Source organism: Salvelinus namaycush, chromosome 4 (genome assembly GCF_016432855.1).
Source record: "Salvelinus namaycush isolate Seneca chromosome 4, SaNama_1.0, whole genome shotgun sequence".
Classification (NCBI taxonomy): domain Eukaryota; kingdom Metazoa; phylum Chordata; class Actinopteri; order Salmoniformes; family Salmonidae; genus Salvelinus; species Salvelinus namaycush.
This window is the reverse complement of record NC_052310.1, coordinates 52,262,804-52,284,595: the sequence shown is the minus strand read 5'-3', so window position 1 is coordinate 52,284,595 and position 21,792 is coordinate 52,262,804. Positions and strand designations below refer to the sequence as shown.

At 43.6% G+C, this 21,792-nt stretch overlaps 1 protein-coding gene across 1 annotated transcript in view; it reads left to right on the top strand.

Moving 5' to 3' along the window:
* Positions 1 to 21,792, top strand: part of LOC120046604 (spectrin beta chain, non-erythrocytic 1-like) — a 78,708-nt gene that overhangs the window by 33,415 nt on the left and 23,501 nt on the right. The window contains exons 4-14 of the mRNA XM_038991976.1: positions 5,515 to 5,606; positions 14,118 to 14,314; positions 15,182 to 15,294; positions 15,488 to 15,675; positions 16,207 to 16,324; positions 16,744 to 16,902; positions 17,238 to 17,540; positions 17,750 to 17,903; positions 18,154 to 19,024; positions 19,887 to 20,024; positions 20,138 to 20,894. Coding sequence (XP_038847904.1) covers positions 5,515 to 5,606; positions 14,118 to 14,314; positions 15,182 to 15,294; positions 15,488 to 15,675; positions 16,207 to 16,324; positions 16,744 to 16,902; positions 17,238 to 17,540; positions 17,750 to 17,903; positions 18,154 to 19,024; positions 19,887 to 20,024; positions 20,138 to 20,894 — 3,090 coding nt within the window. The remainder of the gene's footprint in view (positions 1 to 5,514; positions 5,607 to 14,117; positions 14,315 to 15,181; positions 15,295 to 15,487; positions 15,676 to 16,206; positions 16,325 to 16,743; positions 16,903 to 17,237; positions 17,541 to 17,749; positions 17,904 to 18,153; positions 19,025 to 19,886; positions 20,025 to 20,137; positions 20,895 to 21,792) is intronic.

Here is a 21,792-nt window from a genome sequence, read left to right as displayed (position 1 = left end):
AAACAAGTTGTGTGCAATAATAGTGTTTAACAGGATTTTTGAATGACTACCTCATCTCTGTACCACAGACATACAATTATGTGTAAGGTCCCTCAGTCAAGCAGTGAATTTCAAAAACAGATTTGACCACAAAGACCAGGGAGGTTTTCCAATGCCTCACAAAGAAGGGCACCTATTGGTAGATGGGTAAAACAAAAGCAGACATTGAATATCCCTTTGAGCATGGTGAAGTTATTCATTAGACTTTGGATGGTGTATCAATACACCCAGTCACTACAAAGATACAGACGTCCTTCCTAACTCAGTTGGCGAAGAGGAAGGATGGTGACAATGGTGTCTTTTTAAAACAGTTTAGAGTTTAATGGCTATGATAGGAGAAAGCTGAAGATGGATCAACAACATTGTAATTACTCCACAGTACTAACCTAAATGACATAGTGAAAAGAAGGAAGCCTGTACAGAATAAAAATATTCCAAAACATGCATCCTGTTTGCAATAAGGCACGAAAGTAAAACTGCAAAATAAATTAACTTTATGTTCTGAATACAAAGCATTATGTTTGGGGCAAATCCAGCACAACACATCATGGAATTATTACTCTTCATATTTTCAAGCATGGTGGTTGCTGCATCATGTTATGGGCATGCTAGAGTTTTTTGGGGGGGAAAAATAAACGGAATAGAGCTAAGCACAGGCAAAATTCTAGAGGAAAACCTGGTTCCGTCTGCTTTCAAACAAATTCACCTTTCAGCAGGACAATAACCTAAAACACAAGGCCAAATATACACTGGAGTTGCTTAGACAACATTGAATGTTCCTGAGTGGCCTAGTTACAGTTTTGACTTAAATCGTCTTGAAGATCTATGGCAAGACATGAAAATCACTGTCTAGCAATGACAGTACTTGAATAATTTTTGTAATAATGTGTAAATGATGCACAATCCAGGTGTGCAAAGATCTTAGAGACTTACTTAAAAAAGACTCACAGCTGTATTTGCTGCAACATGTGATTCTAACATATCAGTGGTGTGAATACTTATGTAAATGAGGTATTTCATTTTCAATATGAAAATGTCTAAAAACACGCGAGCGGTGTGGTCAGCATTTTAGCATACGGTCGAGAGGCAGAAAGAGCAGCCTGTTGATTACAGTTGATCCTCTCAGTCAGAGAAAGTTTATATTTTGGATTTATTTTATTTGACTTCTTTTGGCTGCATCCCGCTACCGGGATCGATATGACAGCAGCCAGATAAAGTGCAGGGCGCCAAATTCAAAAAACAGAAATCTCATAATTAAAATTCCTCAAACATACATGTGTGGTCCCGTGTGGCTCAGTTGGTAGAGCATGGCGCTTGCAACGCCAGGGTTGTGGGTTCATTCCCCACGGGGGGACCAGGATGAATATGTATGAACTTTCCAATTTGTAAGTCGCTCTGGATAAGAGCGTCTGCTAAATGACGTAAATGTAAATGTGTCTTATATCATTTTAAAGGTATTCTTGTTGTTAATCCCACCAAAGTGTCAGATTTCAAATATGCTTTTCAGCGAAAGCACTACAAACGATTATGTTAGGTCACCATCAAACCACAATAAGCACAGCCATTTTTCCAGCGAAAGATAGCAGTCAGAAAAAGCAGAAATAGAGATAAAATGAATCACTAACCTTTGATTATCTTCATCAGATGACACTCATAGGACTTCATGTTACACAATACATGCATGTTTTGTTTGATAAAGTTCATATTTATATAAAAAAATCTGAGTTTACATTGGCGCGTTACATTCACTAGTTCCAAAAACATCCAGTGATAGTGCATAGCCACATCGTTTCAACAGAAATACTCATCATAAATGTAGATGATAATACAAGTTATACACATGGAATTATAGATATACCTCTCCTTAATACAACCGATGTGTCAGATTTTAAAAAAACTTTACGGAAATAGCAAATCATGCAATAATCTGAGACGGACCTCAGAACAATAGCCAAATTAGCCGCCATGTTGGACTCAACAGAAACCAGAAAATACATGATAAATGTTTCCTTACCTTTGATGAACTTCATCAGAATGCAGTCCTAGGAATCCCAAGTCCACAATAAATGCTTGATTTGTTCGATAATGTCCGTTATTTATGTCCAATTAGCTTTGGTTCGCGCCTTCGGTAAACAATTCCAAAGTCAGAAAGCGCCTCCACTATAACGTGACGAAATGTCCAAAAGTTCCGTAACAGTCGGTAGAAACATGTCAAACGATGTACTGAATCAATCTTTAGAATGTTGTTAACATACATCTTGAATAACGTTCCAACCGGAGAATTAGATTGACTTCAGAAGAGCGATGGAACGGACGTCCTACTCATGTGAAGGCGCATGGTGAATGCGTGATCAGCTCGTGGAAGTGATTACTCATTCCTGTCTCCTTCGGCCCCCCTTCACATTAGAGTCATCAGACAAAGTTCTGTTGACTGTTGACATCTAGTGGAAGCCGTAGGAAGTGAAAACTCATCTATATCTCACTGTAATTTCAATTGAGAGCTTGGTTGAAAATCTGACACCTCAGAAACAGTTCAAACAGGAAGTGGAACTTCTCAGGTTTTTGCCTGCCATATGAGTTCTGTTATACTCACAGACATAATTCAAACAGTTTTAGAAACTTCAGAGTGTTTTCAATCCAATACTAATAATAATATGCATATATTAGCAACTGGGACTAAGGAGCAGGCCGTTTAATATGGGCACCTCTGTGCACCTTTCATCCAAGCTACTCAATACTGCCCCTGCAGCCATAAAAACCTTATTTTGTCTTACTGAGACCAACGTCTCTTACAGATGAGCCCTGAATGACAAATTACAGAAAATACACATCAAAATGCAAGCAGAAAGAGAAACACAGTCATCAAAAACAAACACATTCATCAGTAATAAGGTCCTCAATCAGCTTTCTGAATTACAATAGAGGCACCAGAATATCAAATGTTAGATAGGTTTTAAGATTGTTCCACAAATAAGGTGCAAGAAGGGTAAATCAGCTTTTAGTTAACTCAGTAGAGACCAAAGGAATTTACAGAGTTAGCCATCCCTGAGACCGGGTGTGGGAACTCGTATGTCTAAAGTTTAGTAATGATGTTAGGTACAGTGGGACTTTTTGTAAAATAGCTTTTTAAATGAAAACATAGCAATGTATCAACCTGCGTGACATCAAAGAGGGCCAAACAACTTTCTAGTAGAGAATGCAGTGACGAGTACAAAAATGGTCACCCGTAATAAAGCGCAGTGCGCTATGATAAACTGCATCTGACGGCTTTAATGAAGTGGCAGCTGTTCATATAGATGATGTAGCCGTAGTCTAGGACCGATAGGAACGTCAACTGAATAATCTGCTTTCTACTATTTAGCGAGAGGCTTTCCACAAGTACAAGCCATAAATCCCTCACTATCCTCACTGTGATCGGGGATGCTCAACTATATGTTCATTATATACAGTTGAAGTTTACATACACTTAGGTAGGGTCATTAACTCGTTTTTCAACCACTCCACAAATTTCTTGTGAACAAACTATAGTTTTGGCAAGTCGGCTAGGACATCTACTTTGTGCGTGACACAAGTAATGTTTCCAACAATTGTTTACAGACAGGTTATTTCACTTATAATTCACTGTATCACAATTCCAGTGGGTCACAAGTTTACATACGCTAAGTTGACTATGCCTTTAAACAGCTTGGAAAATTCCAGAAAATTATGTCATGGCTTTAGAAGCTTCTGACAGGCTAATTGACATAATTTGAGTCAATTGGAGGTGTACCTGTGGATGTATTTGAAGGCATACCTTTAAACTCAGTGCCTCTTTGCTTGACATCATGGGAAAATCAATAGAAATCAGCCAAGACGTCAGAAAAGAAATTGTAGACCTCCACAAGTCTGGTTCATCCATGTGAGCAATTTCCAAATGCCTGAAGGTACCACGTTCAACTGTACAAACAATAGTACGCAAGTATAAACACCATGGGACCACACAGCCGTCATACCGCTCAGGAAGGAGACACCTTCTGTCTCCTAGAGATGAAGGTACTTTTGTGCGAAAAGTGCAAATCAATCCCAGAACAATAGCAAAGGACCTTGTGAAGATGCTGGAGGAAACCGGTACAAAAGTATCTATATCCACAGTAAAACGAGTCCTATGTCGACATAACCTGAAAGGCCGCTCAGCAAGGAAGAAGCCACTGCTCCAAAACCGCCTTAAAAATGCCAGACTACAGTTTGCAACTGCACATGGGGACAAAGATCGTACTTTTAGGAGAAATGTCCTCTGGTCTGATGAAACAAAAATAGAACTGTTTGGCCATAATGACATCCTTATGTTTGGAGGAAAAGGGGTGAGGTTTGCAAGCAGAAGAACACCATCCCAACCGTGAAGCACAGGGGTGGCAGCATCATGTTGTGGGGGTGCTTTGCTGTAGGAGGGACTGGTGCACTTCACAAAATAGATGGCTCAATGAGGAAGGAAAATTCTGTGGATATATTGAAGCAACATCTCAAGACTTCAGTCAGGAAGTTAAAGCTTGGTCGCAAATGGGTCTTCCAAATGGACAATGACCCCAAGCATACTTCCAAAGTTGTGGCAAAATGGCTTAAGGACAACAAAGTCAATGTATTGGAGTGGCCATCACAAAGCTCTGACCTCAACCCTATAGAATATTTGTGGGCAGAACTGAAAAAGTGTGTGCGAGCAAGGAGGCCTACAAACCTGACTCAGTTACACCAGCTCTGTCAGAAGGAATGGGCCAAAATTCACCCAACTTATTGTGGGAAGCTTGTGGAAGGCTACCCGAAACGTTAGACACAAGTTAAACCATTTTAAAGGCAATGCTACCAAATACTAATTGAGTGTATGTAAACTTCTGACCCACTGGGAATGTGATGAAAGAAATAAAAGCTGAAATAAATATTTCTCTCTACTATTATTGCCATTTCACATTCTTAAAATAAAGTGTTGATCCTAACTGACCTAAGACACGGAATTTTTACAAGGATTAAATGTCAGGAATTGTGAAAAACTGAGTTTAAATGTATTTGGCTAAGGTGTATGTAAACTTCCGACTTCAACTGTATACTACATTCATTTGCACTGATGAGTGAGTTACACAACTATAAACTGCTTGAAACAACTAGTTAGCAAATGTTGATAGCTTGTAGTTTTCATGAGTCTTCTCTCGCACTTTTCACACTGTTGCCTAGCAACCGGTCAGTCTCCCAAATATGACCAACATGCAACAATGTCAGCACCCATTAAATAATACAGTCCCTGTTAAAAAATAAAAAAGTAACCAGAGGGTTACATTTGTATATCAATAAAGTGCTAAGTGGTGTTTATGTCTGTGTTACTCAATGCAGGTGGGTGCATTCCTGTGTGTGTGTGTGTGTGTGTGTGTGGGAATAGTGGTAGGATCAGTCTTTGGGTCCTGCTGATGGCTGGCGTTGTGACCGTATTCTTTGATATGTGCTTGACAGATCCAGGACATCAGAGTGGAGACGGAGGATAACAAAGAGAAGAAGTCGGCTAAAGATGCTCTGCTGCTCTGGTGCCAGATGAAGACCGCAGGGTGAGTGTCTACACCACCACCAGCCTGAGGCTTACTGTATTCTACTATAGCGCAAAGTTTTCTTCTACACCTGCATTGCTTGCTGTTTGGGGTTTTAGGCTGAGTTTCTGTACAGCACTTTGAGATATCAGCTGATGTAAGAAGGGCTATATAAATACATTTGATTTGATTCAGAAACATCCTTGGGGGTTTTCCGGAAAGATGGTTTAACAAATTCAGGATTCCCTGAACATATCCGGCTTCTCTTAACCAGATAAGTGAGTCTGGGATTTCTTCCAGTTGCAAAAAATCGCAAGGCAATACACAGCATTTGTATAGCGGTCAATGGGAAACTGTGTTGGGTTACATTGCTACAGGTTAAGTTGACCAGATACATGATTGATTATTTAAAAAAAATTGGTTACCATTGCAAAATAAGATCTTCAGAATGATCTAAAGGATCTATTCGAGGTCCAGTAATTCGTTCCATTTGTAATGCACAGCAAACAATGCAGGCTCCTATGTCAATTGGATTTTCCGTAAAGGGACCAGTCATGGTGTTGGACAAGGATTTGATTGGCGGAGAATCCCTGTCTTTATCCACCAGGACAGGCTAAAATCAAGTTAACCTAGGAGGTAACAAGATAGCTTCAGAGCATTCATTGCCATGGTGTCTGATCAGGCTAAACGTCAAGCTCTCTTTCTGGAACTGTAAATTCTGAGTTAGCCAGATCTGTCAAATCAGAATTTGAGCGAACTCAATAATCGGTTTTTCTGGAACATCCGTCTGGTCAACAGATTATGGTCTACAGTTTGTGATAGAAAATATCAACATCATCAAGGGTATATGTGAGAAACATACACTATATATACAAAAGTATGTGGACACCCCTTCAAATTAGTGGATTCGGCTTTTTCAGCCCCACCCTTTGAGGGCAGGTGTATTAAATCGAGCACACAGTTATGCAACCTCCATTGACAAACATTGGCAGTAGAATGGCCTTACTGAAGAGCTCAGTGACTTTCAACATGTCACCGTCATAGGATGCCACCTTTCCAACAAGTCAGTTCATCGTATTTCTACCCTGCTAGAGCTGCCCTGGTCCAATGTAAGTGCTGTTATTGTGAAGTGGGAATGTCTAGGAGCAACAACGGCTCAGCCGCGAAATGGTAGGCCATGCAGTCTCACCGAGCGGGACCACTGAGTGCTGAAGCCCTTTAAAATCGTCTGTCCTTGGTTGCCACACCCACTACTGAGTTCCAAACTGCCTCTGGAAGCAACTTCAGCACACAAACTGTTCTTCAAGGAGCTTCATGAAATGGGTTTCCAGAAGTAGCCACCAAGCGTCGACTGGAGTAGTATAAAACTCGCTGCCATTGGAGCAGTGGAAGCGCGTTCTCTGGAGTGATGAATCACGCCTCACCATCTGGCAGTTCAACGGACGAATGTGGGTTTGACGGATGCCAGGAGAACGCTACCTGCCCCAATGCATCGTGTCAACTGTAAAGTTTGGTGGACGAGGAATAATGGTCTGGGGCTGTTTTTCAATGTTCGGCTAGGCCCCTTAGTTCCAGTGAAGGGAAATCTTAACGCTACAGCATACAATGACATTCTAGACGATTCTGTGTTCCAACTTTGTGGCATCAGTTTGGGGAAGGCCCTTTCCTGTTTCAGCATGACAATGCCCCCGTGCACAAAGCGAGTTCCATACATAAATAGTTTGTCGAGATCGGTGTGGAAGAACTTGACTGGCCTGCACAGAGCCCTGACCGCAACCCCATCGAACACCTTTGGGATGAATTGGAACGCCAACTGTGAGCCAGGCCTAATCGCCCAACATTAGTCCCCGATCTCACTAATGCTCGTGGCTGAATGGAAGCAAGTCCCCGTAGCAATGTTCCAACATCTAGTGGAAAGCCTTCCCAGAAGAGTGGAGGCTGTTATAACATCAAAGGGAGACCAACTTCATATTAATGCCCATGATTGTGGAATGAGATGTCCACATACCTTTTGCTCATGTCGTGTATATAGAACAATTTGGCCTGTCCCAGTATTTATGGGTGAGTCACAGCCGTCTCAGGCATCACATGGCCTTGAAAGAAAAGCATCTAAGATATTTCACGATCAATGCTGTGTTTAGCACAATTGATTTGATTAATTTGAATTAATTTCATTCATTGAAACTAAAGAGAATCTGTAGAGGAGCACAGGGCGGAAAGCAGAACAGATGAAGGGTTGTCCACCTAAAAAAAAAAAAAAGAAAGAGGATTTCAACACCCACCATCTGAGATTGTTCTGAAAATGTTTCTGTAGTTACTAACAGATACAATTAACATTCGTGAAACATTCTTTTGTTGAAATATAATTTGATCTCTGAGAAATTAAGCTAATTGGCCATTTTAATTTATTGGCCATTTTAATTTATAGGATTCAGATAATATTCAATAAATATAGTAACCAACATCCGATTTGGACCAAACTTCTTCCTACCAATGAGTAAGACATGAGGAATCCCCCCAATAATGGTCAAAAGCCAACCACGGACCTGCCACACCCCATGCCAATCCCACCCCAACAACCAATATACATTATCAGTGTTTGACAAGTAGTATGAAGCTGTGGCTTGGAGAATTGCTTTTCCCCATACTATGAAATGTATTGCCTGTGATTCTGGTGATGGTCCCCCCCCCCCCCCCCGTTCAGAAAAATATGCAATTGTTGTCGCTTGCATTATTTACCATAAAATACTGTGAAAGTACCAGGTTTTGACCACTAGATGCTGTTCTTGCTACTTTCACACCTGTTTTATCCATTCTGCTGGTCTCTTGTGTTTATTAAATAGATAGATTTGCCTCATTAGATTTGGCTCTATAGGAAAATAAATAGTGTGGTCATCCATGAAAGCAATTCAGTTCGTCCTTCTCTTAGCAACCTAATGCTTCAACCCAACTCTCCTTGAATAGTCCAACAAGTGGCCGTTTTCTAAAAGGGCTAGGGACTATCACTAGGGATTCTGATAAAATAATTGCATGGCAGTCTTATTTTTTTAAATAAAGGTTTCAGGAAACTGCTCTATATGCATTGTGGTTAGTGACATTTACCATTAAATACAGCACAACTCAATATCAATTGTAAAATACCCCCCCCCCCAACATAGTCTTTGAAAAAGTAATGCAACAATTTTTAGGACCGATGAAGCCCTGATGGAGAGGTGGCACCACAGGTCCCAGAGTGGTGGGGCAAATTTGTTTTCCCTGGTGTCCGGAGCCTTTCCTAATCTGAAAACCTAACCAAGTATAAATCAGGACCCTATATGGTCTGACAGTGATTAATTAGTAGTTGTAAAAATGTATTTATAAGGGCAATGATGGGAGTGGGACCAGATTTGACATTTGAGTCATTTAGCAGATGCTCTTATCCAGAGCAATTCAGGTTAAGTGCCTTGCTCAAGGGCACATCTGCAGATTTTTTCACCTAGTCAGCTCGGTGATTCAACCATTGACCTTTCAGTTAATGGCCCAAAGCTCTTAACTACTAGACTACTTGCTGCCTAGGTATACAGATATGTTCTAAACAGGTCACATGGTTTTAAAGAAATTCTGGAAAAACTCCTGGCCCAAGGGGGGATGAAAACCCTGTCAAACTGCAGCAGCCTTGTACTTGTTAATATGAATTATATTTTAAAACGACACTTTCCTTTACACAGACACAACCACTGCAATTGGACAATAGAACTCACAGGGCTGAGCTTTCTGTATGCAGGTTTGCATCACATAGGCCTATGCAACTGCAATTCAAAAGTAACTCAGTGTTTATATAATCAGTATTGTGTTTGATTACTTTCAGTTAATAATTTTGGATTATTAAGGTCAGCCTAGCCAGCCAGCCCTAGATTGAAAATAGCCTAAACCAAATTTGATCACATTTTCTCCTAACACAAATAAATGGGCTATAAATTGGCTACATAACATTAACATTTTGTTTACCCTGGCCAGAGGGCAAGACGTTACAGGGCACATTGGCAGTAGCCTATGCAGCTGCAGTAGTTATCAGTAGCCTAGTTGATCAGACTGAGAAATCTACTTGTTTTCTTCGCATACAGTTTAGGTGTAGGGCAGCTGCAACATTTCTGTGAAGAGTTCTTGCTTGTGTATGTCGGGAGTGAGGTGTTATCACCTTTGCTAAATAAATACCGGAGATCAGTGGAGCGGCACACGCTTTGCTAGACCTGTGATTTCCGTGAATCTGATTGGTTAAGACACAGAACAGAACACACAGAACCTACAGCACTCATATATAAAGGACAGAAATGCTTACATAGTGCACAAGATGACAAATCAAGTCTTGGGTTATGCAGTTCAAGTCCAAGATAAGTCATGAGTCATAGATGCTGAAGTCAAAGTCAAGTGGCAAGTGTTTTTTCTTTTTAGCCAAGTCATGTCTCAAGTCACAATCTGTCACGTGACTCAAATCAACACCTCTGGTTTTACCATTGAAGACCATTAGAGACCATAATATTGGAACCATTAGAACTGATGTAGCCTTGTAGTTTGCTTGTTCACCATGAATGGTCCAATAGTAACTAATATAGACCTTTTTTGAAGGGAATAAACCACACGCAAAGGGGCCATTTCCTTGACACAGATTAAGCGTGAAAGAAGGACAAACTGATTTGCTTTCATGGAGGACTGGACAACGACCTGAATTGTTAGGATGACCACACAATGTATTTTCATCATGAGTCGAATCTATTCGTTTTCTACCAAAAATTGCAAAGGAAATGTTGTGACACGAGAAAGCAGGAAAATGTATAAAAGAGTGTGGCGGTATATCTAGTGTCAAAACCTGGTACTTTCTCACTATTTATGGTAAATAATGCAAGTGACTTCAATAACTAATTTCTCTGAACAAGGGGAAAAAAACATCACCAGATTCACAGGTAATACATTATATAGTATGTAGAAGCAATACTCCAAGCTGAAGCTTCATAGTCAAACGTAGAGAACCGATACAGTATATTGGTTGCTGGGGTGGGATTGGCATGGGGTGTGTGCGGTCCGTAGGTAGCTTTTGACAATTTTTGGGGATTCCTCATGTCTTTATAGACTAAAAACTCACACTAAATTCTTCTACTGCTCTGTCGTTTGCTGCATACTTTAGTCTGAGACTGCCATCATTGAAGTTGTTTGTGGTGATGAGGGGTGTTGTACAAAACAAAGTTTGTCTTCTCTAACCAACCAGAGTATCAAACCCGATGGCACATTTTCAAACCGGCGCTTTACCCACGTGTTCTGGCCCAACCCATCGGTGTCTGGACCAAACAGACAGCCCCGAATGTGTTCGCATTCGGTGAAGAGTCAGGGAGGTACTTGAATCCAGACCCATTACGGAGAACAAACTAACGTCCGTGGGTGTGGCATAGCATTTGGCCGGAGCAAGGAGTCTGGCAGCCAGGCAACATGTCTTACTCATTGGTAGGAAGAAGTTTGGTCCAAATCGGATGTTGGGTACTATAACTATTGAATATTATCTGAATCCTATAAATTAAAATGGCCTATTTCGGTGCAATAAATTAGCTTAATTTCTCAGAGAACAAAATAATGCAGTTCACTCATTAACAAAGCTAACACTGCTAATGCCCAGCTTCAAATAGAATATGACACGTCAGGGTAAAATCACTTTAATTAAACAGATTCTTAATAAAGAAAGGCATTGTGTTTGGTGTCAGTTGGAACTTACAGTGGGGCATAAAAGTATTTAGTCAGCCACCAATTGTGCAAGTTCTCCCACTTAAAAAGATGAGCGAGGCCTGTAATTTTCATCATAGGTACACTTCAACTATGACAGACAAAATGAGAAAAAAAATCCAGAAAATCACATTGTAGGATTTTTTATGAATTTATTTGCAAATTATGGTGGAAAATAAGTATTTTGTCAATAACAAAAGTTTATCTCAATACTTTGTTATATACCCTTTGTTGGCAATGGCAGAGGTCAAACGTTTTCTGTAAGTCTTCACAAGGTTTTCACACACTGTTGCTGGTATTTTGGCCCATTCCTCCATGCAGATCTCCTCTAGAGCAGTGATGTTTTGGGGCTGTTGCTGGGCAACACGGACTTTCAACTCCCTCCAAAAAAATTCTATGGGGTTGAGATCTGGAGACTGGCTAGGCCACTCCAGGACCTTGAAATCCTTCTTACGAAGCCACTCCTTCGTTGCCCGGGCGGTGTGTTTGGGATCATTGTCATGCTGAAAGACCCAGCCACATTTCATCTTCAATGCCCTTGCTGATGGCACTCAAAATCTCACGATACATGGCCCCATTCATTCTTTCCTTTACACGGATCAGTCGTCCTGGTCCCTTTGCAGAAAAACAGCCCCAAAGCAGCGTAGTGTGTTACTGATGGTAGGCTTTGTTACTTTGGTCCCAGCTCTCTGCAGGTCATTCACTAGGTCCCCCCGTGTGGTTCTGGGATTTTTGCTCACCGTTCTTGTGATCATTTTGACCCCACGGGGTGAGATCTTGCGTGGAGCCCCAGATCGAGGGAGATTATCAGTGGTCTTGTATGTCTTCCATTTCCTAATAATTGCTCCCACAGTTGATTTCTTCAAACCAAGCTGCTTACCTATTGCAGATTCAGTCTTCCCAGCCTGGTGCAGGTCTACAATTTTGTTTCTGGTGTCCTTTGATAGCTCTTTGGTCTTGGCCATAGTGGAGTTTGGAGTGTGATTGTTTGAGGTTGTGGACAGGTGTCTTTTATACTGATAACAAGTTCAAACAGGTGCCATTAATACAGGTAACGAGTGGAGGACAGAGGAGCCTCTTAAAGAATAAGTTACAGGTCTGTGAGAGCCAGAAATCTTGCTTGTTTGTAGGTGACCAAATACTTATTTTCCACCATAATTTGCAAATAAATTCATTAAAAATCCTACAATGTGATTTTCTGGATTTTTTTCTTCTAATTTTGTCTGTCATAGTTGAAGTGTACATATGATGCAAATTGCAGGCCTCTCTCATCTTTTTAAGTGGGAGAACTTGCACAATTGGTGGCTGACTAAATACTTTTTTGCCCCACTGTATTTGGAACATACGGTAGGTGGAACACATTTTCAAAAGCCATCTGTTTCATTGATGAGGGAGTTGGATGCAGGAGATTTGATTAGATTATTATTAGATGTTTGAAGAACAACAAAGGTCTCTCCAAATTGCCATCAAAGACTTATGTTGACGGACAATGTGAGTTTGTCGTTGAGTCAACAGTAGGCTCATACACAAGCAACATAGAGAGCAATAGTAATGGCGTCTTTTTGTTGACACTAACTCCATCATGGCTCGTTGCCCAAAGTCTATGGGCAAATGCTGGAGTTTCTGTAGAGTTTTTGGATAAATGCGAAAGTAAGGTCTGTGAAACACAGGCTTAGGAGATCTTATACTGAACAAAAATATTTATGCAACATGCAACAATTTCAAAGATTATACTGAGCTACAGTTCATATAAGGAAATTAATTAATAAATTATGCCCTAATCTATAGATTTCACATGTCTGGGCAGAGGTGCAGCCACAAGTGTGCCTGGGAGGGCATAGGCCACCCACTGGGGAGCCAGACCCAGCCAATCAGAATGTGTTTTCCCCCACAAAAGGGCTTTTTTACAGACAGAAATACTCCTCAGCACCCTATCAGATGATCCCACATGTGAAGAAGCCGGATGTGGAGGTCCTGGGCTGGCGTGGTTACACGTGGTTGTGAAGCCAGTAGAACATACTGCAAAATTCTTTAAAATGACGTTGGAGGCGACTTATTGTAGAGAAACAAACATTAAATTCTCTGGCAACAGCTTTGGTGGACATTCCTGCAGTCAGCATGCCAATTGCATGCTCCCTCAACTTGAGACATCTGTGGTATTGTGTTTTGACAAACTGCACATTTTAGAGTGGCCTTTTATTGTCTCCACCACAAGGTGCACCTGTGTAATGATCATGCTGTTTAATTCACTTCATGATATGCCACACCTGTCATGTGGATGGATTATCTTGGCAAAGGAGAAGTGCTCACTAACAGGGATGTAAACAAATGTATGCAGAAAATATTAGACAAATAATATTTTTGTGCATGTGGACAATTTCTGGGATCTTTTATTTCAGCTCATAAAGCATGGGAACAACACTTTACATGTTGCGTTTATGTTTTTGTTCAGTGTATATGTTTTCTTCAATGAGATCGGCTAATGTAACATTTTGTGAATTTTGAAGCATTTAGGGAATAAATAAAAAAAATCACAAAGCACAAAAGTCCTCATAATTCATAAGGTCATGTTAACTGGCTGATATTATCTCATAGAACAAAATGTATAAGATCTCCTAAATCTGTGTTAACCTCAGACCTTATTTTTCGGCGTTTATCCCAGAACTCTATTCTTTTCCCCCATAGAAATGGCTGAACGAACCAGAGGTAACTCATTTAGGTTTTGTAGGACTTCAAGCTGGTGAGCTCTATTTCCCTAACCTATGTGTTCTGTCTGTTTTCCAGATATCCCAACGTAAACATTCACAACTTCAGCACCAGCTGGAGGGATGGCATGGCTTTCAACGCCATCCTCCACAAACACAGACCTGACCTGATAGACTTTGACAAGCTGAAAAAGTCAAATGCCCACCACAACCTGCAGAATGCCTTCAACCTGGCAGAGCAACACCTGGGCCTCCACAAGCTACTGGACGTAGAGGGTAAGTACAGAGTACACGCATGCAAACACACAAGCGCACACGCATGGAAACATGAACACACACATACTTCATTTGCATTACACACTCTGAATATACTCATCGGCGCATGACTCTGTACTGTTTTACATAGTCATGGAATTCCATAGGCTGGTGAAAACAACACATACAGTGTACAGAACAGTAGGAGGGTGGAGGAGGTGCTTACACTGCTGAAGCATACTGTACTCTAGCCCTGCATCTGCCAGTGTTATATGCCATTATGACAGTATATTTATACCCAGACATTTTCACCTCACACCCAGTTATGCCCTTAAAAAATGCCATATTATCCCATATTATAACTGTTACTACTGTACAACACTTACAGAAACCACATCATGTGTAGTTTGACAGGCCGCTACTTCTGGGTTGTGTCTTTAATGTAGTTCAACGGGTGGATGATAGACCCATTATAGGAGGGTGACAGGTACAAACAGAAAGGCAATGTTCACCGCTGGAGCTCTTTCTTTTTAAGCGTGGCAGAGTAATGGCTGTGTTAAATATTTATTAAGCGGTGGTTCTGAGATCTCAGTTTGTTTCTCAGAGGTCTGCAGTATGGGAAACAAAGAGACGCAGGCATGAGAACGCTTCCGAGCATAGCAGCCCCTCTACCCCGACCGCCTCCGTCTAAACATAGCTGCTAAATCAATTTTCCCTCAAATTCAATTTTTCTCAGCAGAGCAGCGCGGAAGCCAAGCCCTCTGTTGATGTCTGTAGATTAGGGAAACATGGGGCAGTCAAAGCCATTTATGTCTGACTCTTAGTGTGCGTGTGCGTGTGTGTGTGTGTGTGTGTGCGTGTATGTGCGTGTGTTTGTTACCTTTACAGATATCAGCGTGGACCACCCTGATGAGAAGTCCATCATCACCTATGTTGTGACCTACTACCACTACTTCTCCAAGATGAAGGCCCTGAAGGTGGAGGGCAAACGGATTGGGAAGGTGAGGGGTCAGAGTTCCCATCTTCCACAACCTGGATCACAAGAGAACAAAGTATCTTGTCCTGTACTTCTCCAAGCACAATCATTCCATTTACTTTATGACAAGGCCTTATATTTTAACTTTCTCCCGATGTAGCTGTAATCAGTATATAATGTATGTACTGTTATACTGATTCACCACCTTCATCTCCCAGGTGCTGGACAATGCCATTGAGACCGATAACATGATTCAGAAATATGAGAGTCTGGCCTCTGACCTCCTGGAATGGATTGAACAGACCATCATCATCCTCAACAACCGCAGGTTTGCCAACTCCCTAGTGGGGGTGCAGCAACAGCTCCAGGCCTTCAACACCTACCGTACCGTCGAGAAGCCGCCCAAGTGAGTCTCACACAGACACACACTTACATGGCAGAATTAAAAAGTCTTACACCATATCCTCCACCTATTTTGCACACAGCAGCTTGTAATTTACTGTAACATTACAGTATAAATTCCCAGAATTGACTCACCAAGGACTAAACTGAAACTGTCAGGGATTCTAGATATGTACCCTATTACTGATATACAGTTGTATCAGATTCAGAGCTTTTTTTCAGAATTACATTTTTTAATTCTGAGAAGTGGCTAAAAGTAAAGCTTGCTTAGACAGATGTTTCAGCCTGTTGAAATGGACTCTGACACCATTTCCACAGAGGCAACAATGTCACCCCTACTGCTGACAAAATACCTCTCCCTCTGTGGACTACGGGCAGAAAAAATAATGCTGATCTTTATGTTGACAGATGGAGCTGGATGGCTCAACGCAAAAGTAAAAAAGCCACCAGCCATTAGGGAGATTAGCCAAATTCCACTCAGTCTCTCCTCTGTAAGGTTTACGCTCAACATTAAAATAGTTTGTGTTTCTGTCAGGTTCACTGAGAAAGGCAACCTGGAGGTTCTCCTCTTCACCATCCAGAGCAAGATGAGGGCCAACAATCAGAAGGTCTACATCCCGCGGGATGGAAAACTCATCTCAGACATCAACAAGGTGAGACCTATTGCTCTTTAAAGAACAGGCTTATCTCTTATCTTATCTCGAAACATACACTCAGAAACCCATTATGTGGTGTCCTCAATTAGAATGGATTAAGGTGATTCATAGACAGTTTAAGGGCGGTAAGCTGATCGACAGTGGGTTAAAATAGATTTAATAGATAGACATGGTTTCTGTAAGTTTGGTATAGTTGATGACAGGAAGATTACTTTGCTTTGTGCTAGGTGGATTTAGTTGCTAGGTGGATTTAGTTGGTGCAGTTGCTAGGTGGGTTTAGTTGTTTGACGGTGTGGTAAGACCATAAGACAAGTTAAAACAGGTTTAGTACAGTAGATGTATTAGGTACATAGAGTTCTGTACGGCGCACCTGTGTGACCGTTACTCGATCGTATGTGTGTGTGCTTGTGTGTCAGGCCTGGGAGAGGCTGGAGAAGTCAGAGCATGAGAGGGAGCTGGCGCTAAGGACGGAGCTGATTCGTCAGGAGAAACTGGAGCAGCTGGCCCGCCGCTTTGACCGCAAAGCCGCCATGAGAGAGACCTGGCTGAGTGAGAACCAACGGCTCGTCTCACAGGTAACACACACACATACACTCATGAAAATACTAATGCCGCACGCTCATTGATACACACACACTATTGGTACACACTAACAATGACGCCACTCCTACTGTATTGTCTACATTAACTCTATTGGTTCATAGCATACCCTTGTGGTCATACAGAGTAATGTACAATGAAGTCATTTACTCCCCTGATTCATCCTCATGATCTTGACCCATTTAATATCCCTGCTAGTTCTTTAAACATAAACTACTGGATGGAGATTATGCCACTGCTTAGCAGTTAGATACAAACCTGTAACTCTCCTCACTCCTTCTTTCTCTCGCCCTCTTCCGCCCTCCCTCAGGACAACTTTGGCTTCGATCTGCAGGCGGTGGAGGCCGCCACCAAGAAGCACGAGGCCATCGAGACGGACATCGGCGCCTACGAGGAGCGTGTGCAGGCAGTGCTCTCCGTGGCCAAGGAGCTGGAGGCAGAGAACTACCATGACATCAAGCGCGTGACAGCGAGGAAGGACAACGTGCTGCGTCTGTGGGAGTACCTGTTGGAGCTGCTGAAGGCCCGGCGCATCCGGCTGGAGATGAACCTGGGCCTGCAGAGGGTCTTCCAGGAGATGCTTTATATCATGGACTGGATGGATGAGATGAAGGTGAGGAAGATGATGTTGGTGATGATGATGGAGGGATAGATTGGGGACTTTGTTTGGATGGTGGGGTAAGAATTGTCTTGATACAGTAGCTTACTCAGTCACATATTTGTGATGTAAGAGCTATTGCCTATTTCTTAGTTACATTACCCACTATTGACCCCAGTAACCTGTGGCCTTCCTGACCCTGGAGTTGTGTCCTGTATCTTCAGATGCTGCTGCTGTCTCAGGACTATGGGAAACACCTGCTGGGAGTGGAGGACCTGCTGCAGAAGCACACTCTGGTGGAGGCTGATATTGCCATCCAGGCCGACCGCGTCAAAGCCGTCAACAACAACGCTCAGAAGTTCGCCATTGATGCAGAGGGTGAGTAACATGTTCTGGGATTACAGTCGGTTTTGGGTGGTAGGTGATTATGCTCTCTCTGTGGGTGATACCTGTAGGCTATAAAAGAGATGTGAGATTAATTGTATCCTGAAATGGTATAGCCTGTTGTAAAATCCAAGCCAATGCTGCCACCTGTCAGCAAAATAAGTCCTTGATCTTTGTCAGTTAAAGCCTGTATTCTCAGTTTAAATGATACGCTAATTGTGATGTGTTCCTGTCCCCTCTTTAGGCTACAAGCCCTGTGACCCCCAGGTGATCCGGGACCGAGTGGCCCACATGGAGTTCTGTTACGCAGAGCTGAGCCAGCTGGCCGCCGAGCGCTGCGCCCGCCTGGAGGAGTCCCGCCGCCTCTGGAAGTTCTTCTGGGAGATGGCCGAGGAGGAGGGCTGGATCCGTGAGAAAGAGCAGATCCTGTCCTCGGAGGACTGCGGTAAGGATCTGACGGGCACCGTGCGTCTGCTGAGCCAGCACCGCGCCTTCGAGGATGAGATGATCGGCCGCGCCGGCCACCTGCAACAGACCATCAAACAGGGAGAGGAGCTGGTGGCCGCCGACCACTTCGGAGCCGACAAGATCCGTGAGCGCATCCAAGACATCCAGGAGCAGTGGGCGGCCTTGGAGAGGCTATCTGCCGTTAGGAAGGCCCGGCTGGAGGAGGCCTGCAACCTGCACCAGTTCCAAGCTGACGCCGACGACATCGACGCCTGGATGCTGGATGTTCTCCGCATTGTGTCCAGTGCCGACGTGGGCCACGACGAGTTCTCCACCCAGGCCCTGGTCAAGAAGCACAAGGATGTGGCCGAGGAGATCGCCGGCTACCGACCTGTCATCGACGCCCTGCACGAGCAGTCCAAAACCCTGCCCGGGGAACAGACTGGCTCAGAGGAGGTGCAGGGGCGCCTGTCAGGTATCGAGGAGCGCTATAAGGAGGTGGCTGAGCTGACCCGGCTGAGGAAGCAGGCCCTACAGGATGCCCTGGCCCTCTACAAGATGTTCAGCGAGGCGGACGCCTGTGAGGTGTGGATCGATGAGAAGGAGCAGTGGCTCAACAGTATGGAGATACCAGAGAAACTGGAGGATCTGGAAGTGGTTCAGCACAGGTAAAGACACTCAGCCTAACCATGCTTATTCAGTCCAGATGCATTATGTCAGTTGATATATTTGGAGATTTGCTGTTATCATTTCAGGACAACCCATTCTCTTGAGGCAGACTGTGTAGACATATAACTCCCTCAGTGAAACCACTTTGAAAAGGAAAGGAGTTGTAAGAATATTTCCCATCATGTTTGCAGTAACTTTGTATGTTTGTCACAGCTAGAATGAAATGAATGTTCTCCCGGCGGTTTGATTGGCCATTGGAATGTAGCACAGTGAAAGGGATGTGTGAAACTAACACTTTTTATGCAAGCACGGGTGGGCCGCTAGTGTAATGTGTGGGAACTAGACTCCTATAATTCACTTTCCACTTAACAACAGAGCCCACAATGTTTTAAAGCCAATCATTCTAAAGTCTTCCCACACTGAGAAGAAACAGGCACTTGTCCTCAGTTTGCTAAGTGTTTTGGACAGCGGTTCAATGGCTTGTTTACTCTAACGTGTGTCTTTGCTCTGAAATGATCTCTCCCCCTCCACACTGTTTACTCACAATGCGCCGCATGGAATCATTCCCAGACTCCTGTTTCATTGCCTTTGCTTCTGTGTGATATACTGGCAACTGGAACATGACATTATAGTTCAGCTGGAAACAAAGCATGTTAACGAGATTTACATTAAGATTACATTGTTTCCATATGTTTATGTACAGTACACTCATTCCCTCTACCACCTCTACCGTTTCTACCTTTAATCCTCTACCTCTCCCTCTCTAACTCCCCCTCTCTACACCATCATCCTCCCCCTCCCCCTCCCTCTATTCCTCCCCCTCCTCTTCCTTCCCCTTTTCTACCCCCTCTTCCCTCGCAGGTTTGAAAGTCTGGAGCCAGAGATGAACAGCCAAGCCTCCCGCGTTGCCGTGGTGAACCAGATTGCTAGGCAACTCATCCACAGTGGTCACCCCAGTGAAAAGGAGATCAAAGCCCAACAGGACAAACTCAACACCAGGTATAGTAACACCCTACATCAACCTCAACACCAACTACAGTTAACCTCAGTTAATAACCTCTAGTGGGAAAGTACTGTTCCCTGACTGTGTGTGTGTTTCTACATCTCTCTAGATGGAGCCAGTTCCGTGACCTAGTTGACCTGAAGAAAGACTCCCTCAACTCAGCTCTGGGTGTACAGAACTACCACCTGGAATGTAACGAGACCAAGTCGTGGATCCGCGAGAAGACCAAGGTGATCGAGTCCACCCAGGAGCTGGGCAATGACCTGGCCGGGGTCATGGCCCTGCAGCGCAAACTCACCGGCATGGAGCGTGACCTGACCGCCATCGAGGACAAGCTAGGAGAACTGGGGAAGGAGGGGGAGCGCCTTGCAGCCGAGCACCCTGACCAGGCCCAGGGCATCATGGGTCGTCTGGGGGAGATCACAGGAGTGTGGGACGAGATGAAGGGCACCCTGAAGAACCGTGAGGAGTCCCTGGGCGAGGCAAGCAAGCTGCAGCAGTTCCTCCGGGAGCTGGATGACTTCCAGTCATGGCTGTCCAAGACACAGACGGCCATCGCTTCAGAAGACATGCCCAACACACTGACGGAGGCCGAAAAGCTGCTAGCGCAGCACGAGGGCATCAAGAACGAGATCCGAAACTATGAAGTGGACTACCAGAAGATGAGGGACATGGGGGAAATGGTGACCCAGGGCCAGACGGACGCCCAGTACATGTTCCTAAGGCAGAGGCTGCAGGCCCTGGACACAGGCTGGAACGAGCTGCACAAGATGTGGGAGAACCGTCAGAACCTGCTGTCCCAGTCCCATGCCCACCAGCTGTTCCTCAGGGATACCAAGCAGGCTGAAGCCTTCCTCAACAACCAGGTAACATCACATTACATTACACAGTACAGACTCCATTTGGCTCACACACATGTTAGTGAGAACTAAGCAAAATAATATGTTGGATAGACTGGGTGGCACAGTGTCCAAGGCGACTTCTGAAAGCACGTACCACCACATTTAACCCTGGTAAGGTGACTGGGAATATGGTTGAATACAAACAGTGTAGTTATTCACTCCGTAAGGCAATCAAACAGACAAAATGTCAGTATAAAGACAAAGTGAAGTTGCAATTCAACGGCTCAGATACGAGACTTATATGGCAGGATCTACAGACAATCACGGACTACAAAGGGAAAACCAGCCACGTCGCGGACTACGGCGTCTTGCTTCCGGACAAGCTAAACACCTTCTTCGCCTGTTTTGAGGATAACACAGTGCCACCGATGCGGCCCGCTCCCAAGGACTGTGGGCTCTCGTTCTCTGTGGTCGGCGTGAGTAAGATATTTAAGCGTTTTAACCCTCGCAAAGCTGCCGGCCCAGACGGCATCCCTAGCCGGGTCCTCAGAGAATGCGCAGAGCAGCTGGCTAGAGGGTTTACAGACATATTCAATCTCTCCCTATCCCAGTCTGCTGTCCCCACTTGTTCACGATGTCTACCATTGTTCCTGTACGCAAGAAAGCAAAGGTAACTGAACTAAATGACTGTCGCCCCGTAGAACTCACTTCTGTCATCATGAAGTGCTTTGAGAGGCTAGTCAAGGATCATATCACCTCCACCTTACCTGACACCCTAGACCCACTTCAATTTGCTTACCGCCCCAATAGATCCACAGATGATGCAATCACCATCGCACTGAAAACTGCCCTATCCCATCTGGACAGGAGGAATACCTATGTCAGAATGCTGTTCATTGACTATAGCTCAGCCTTCAACACC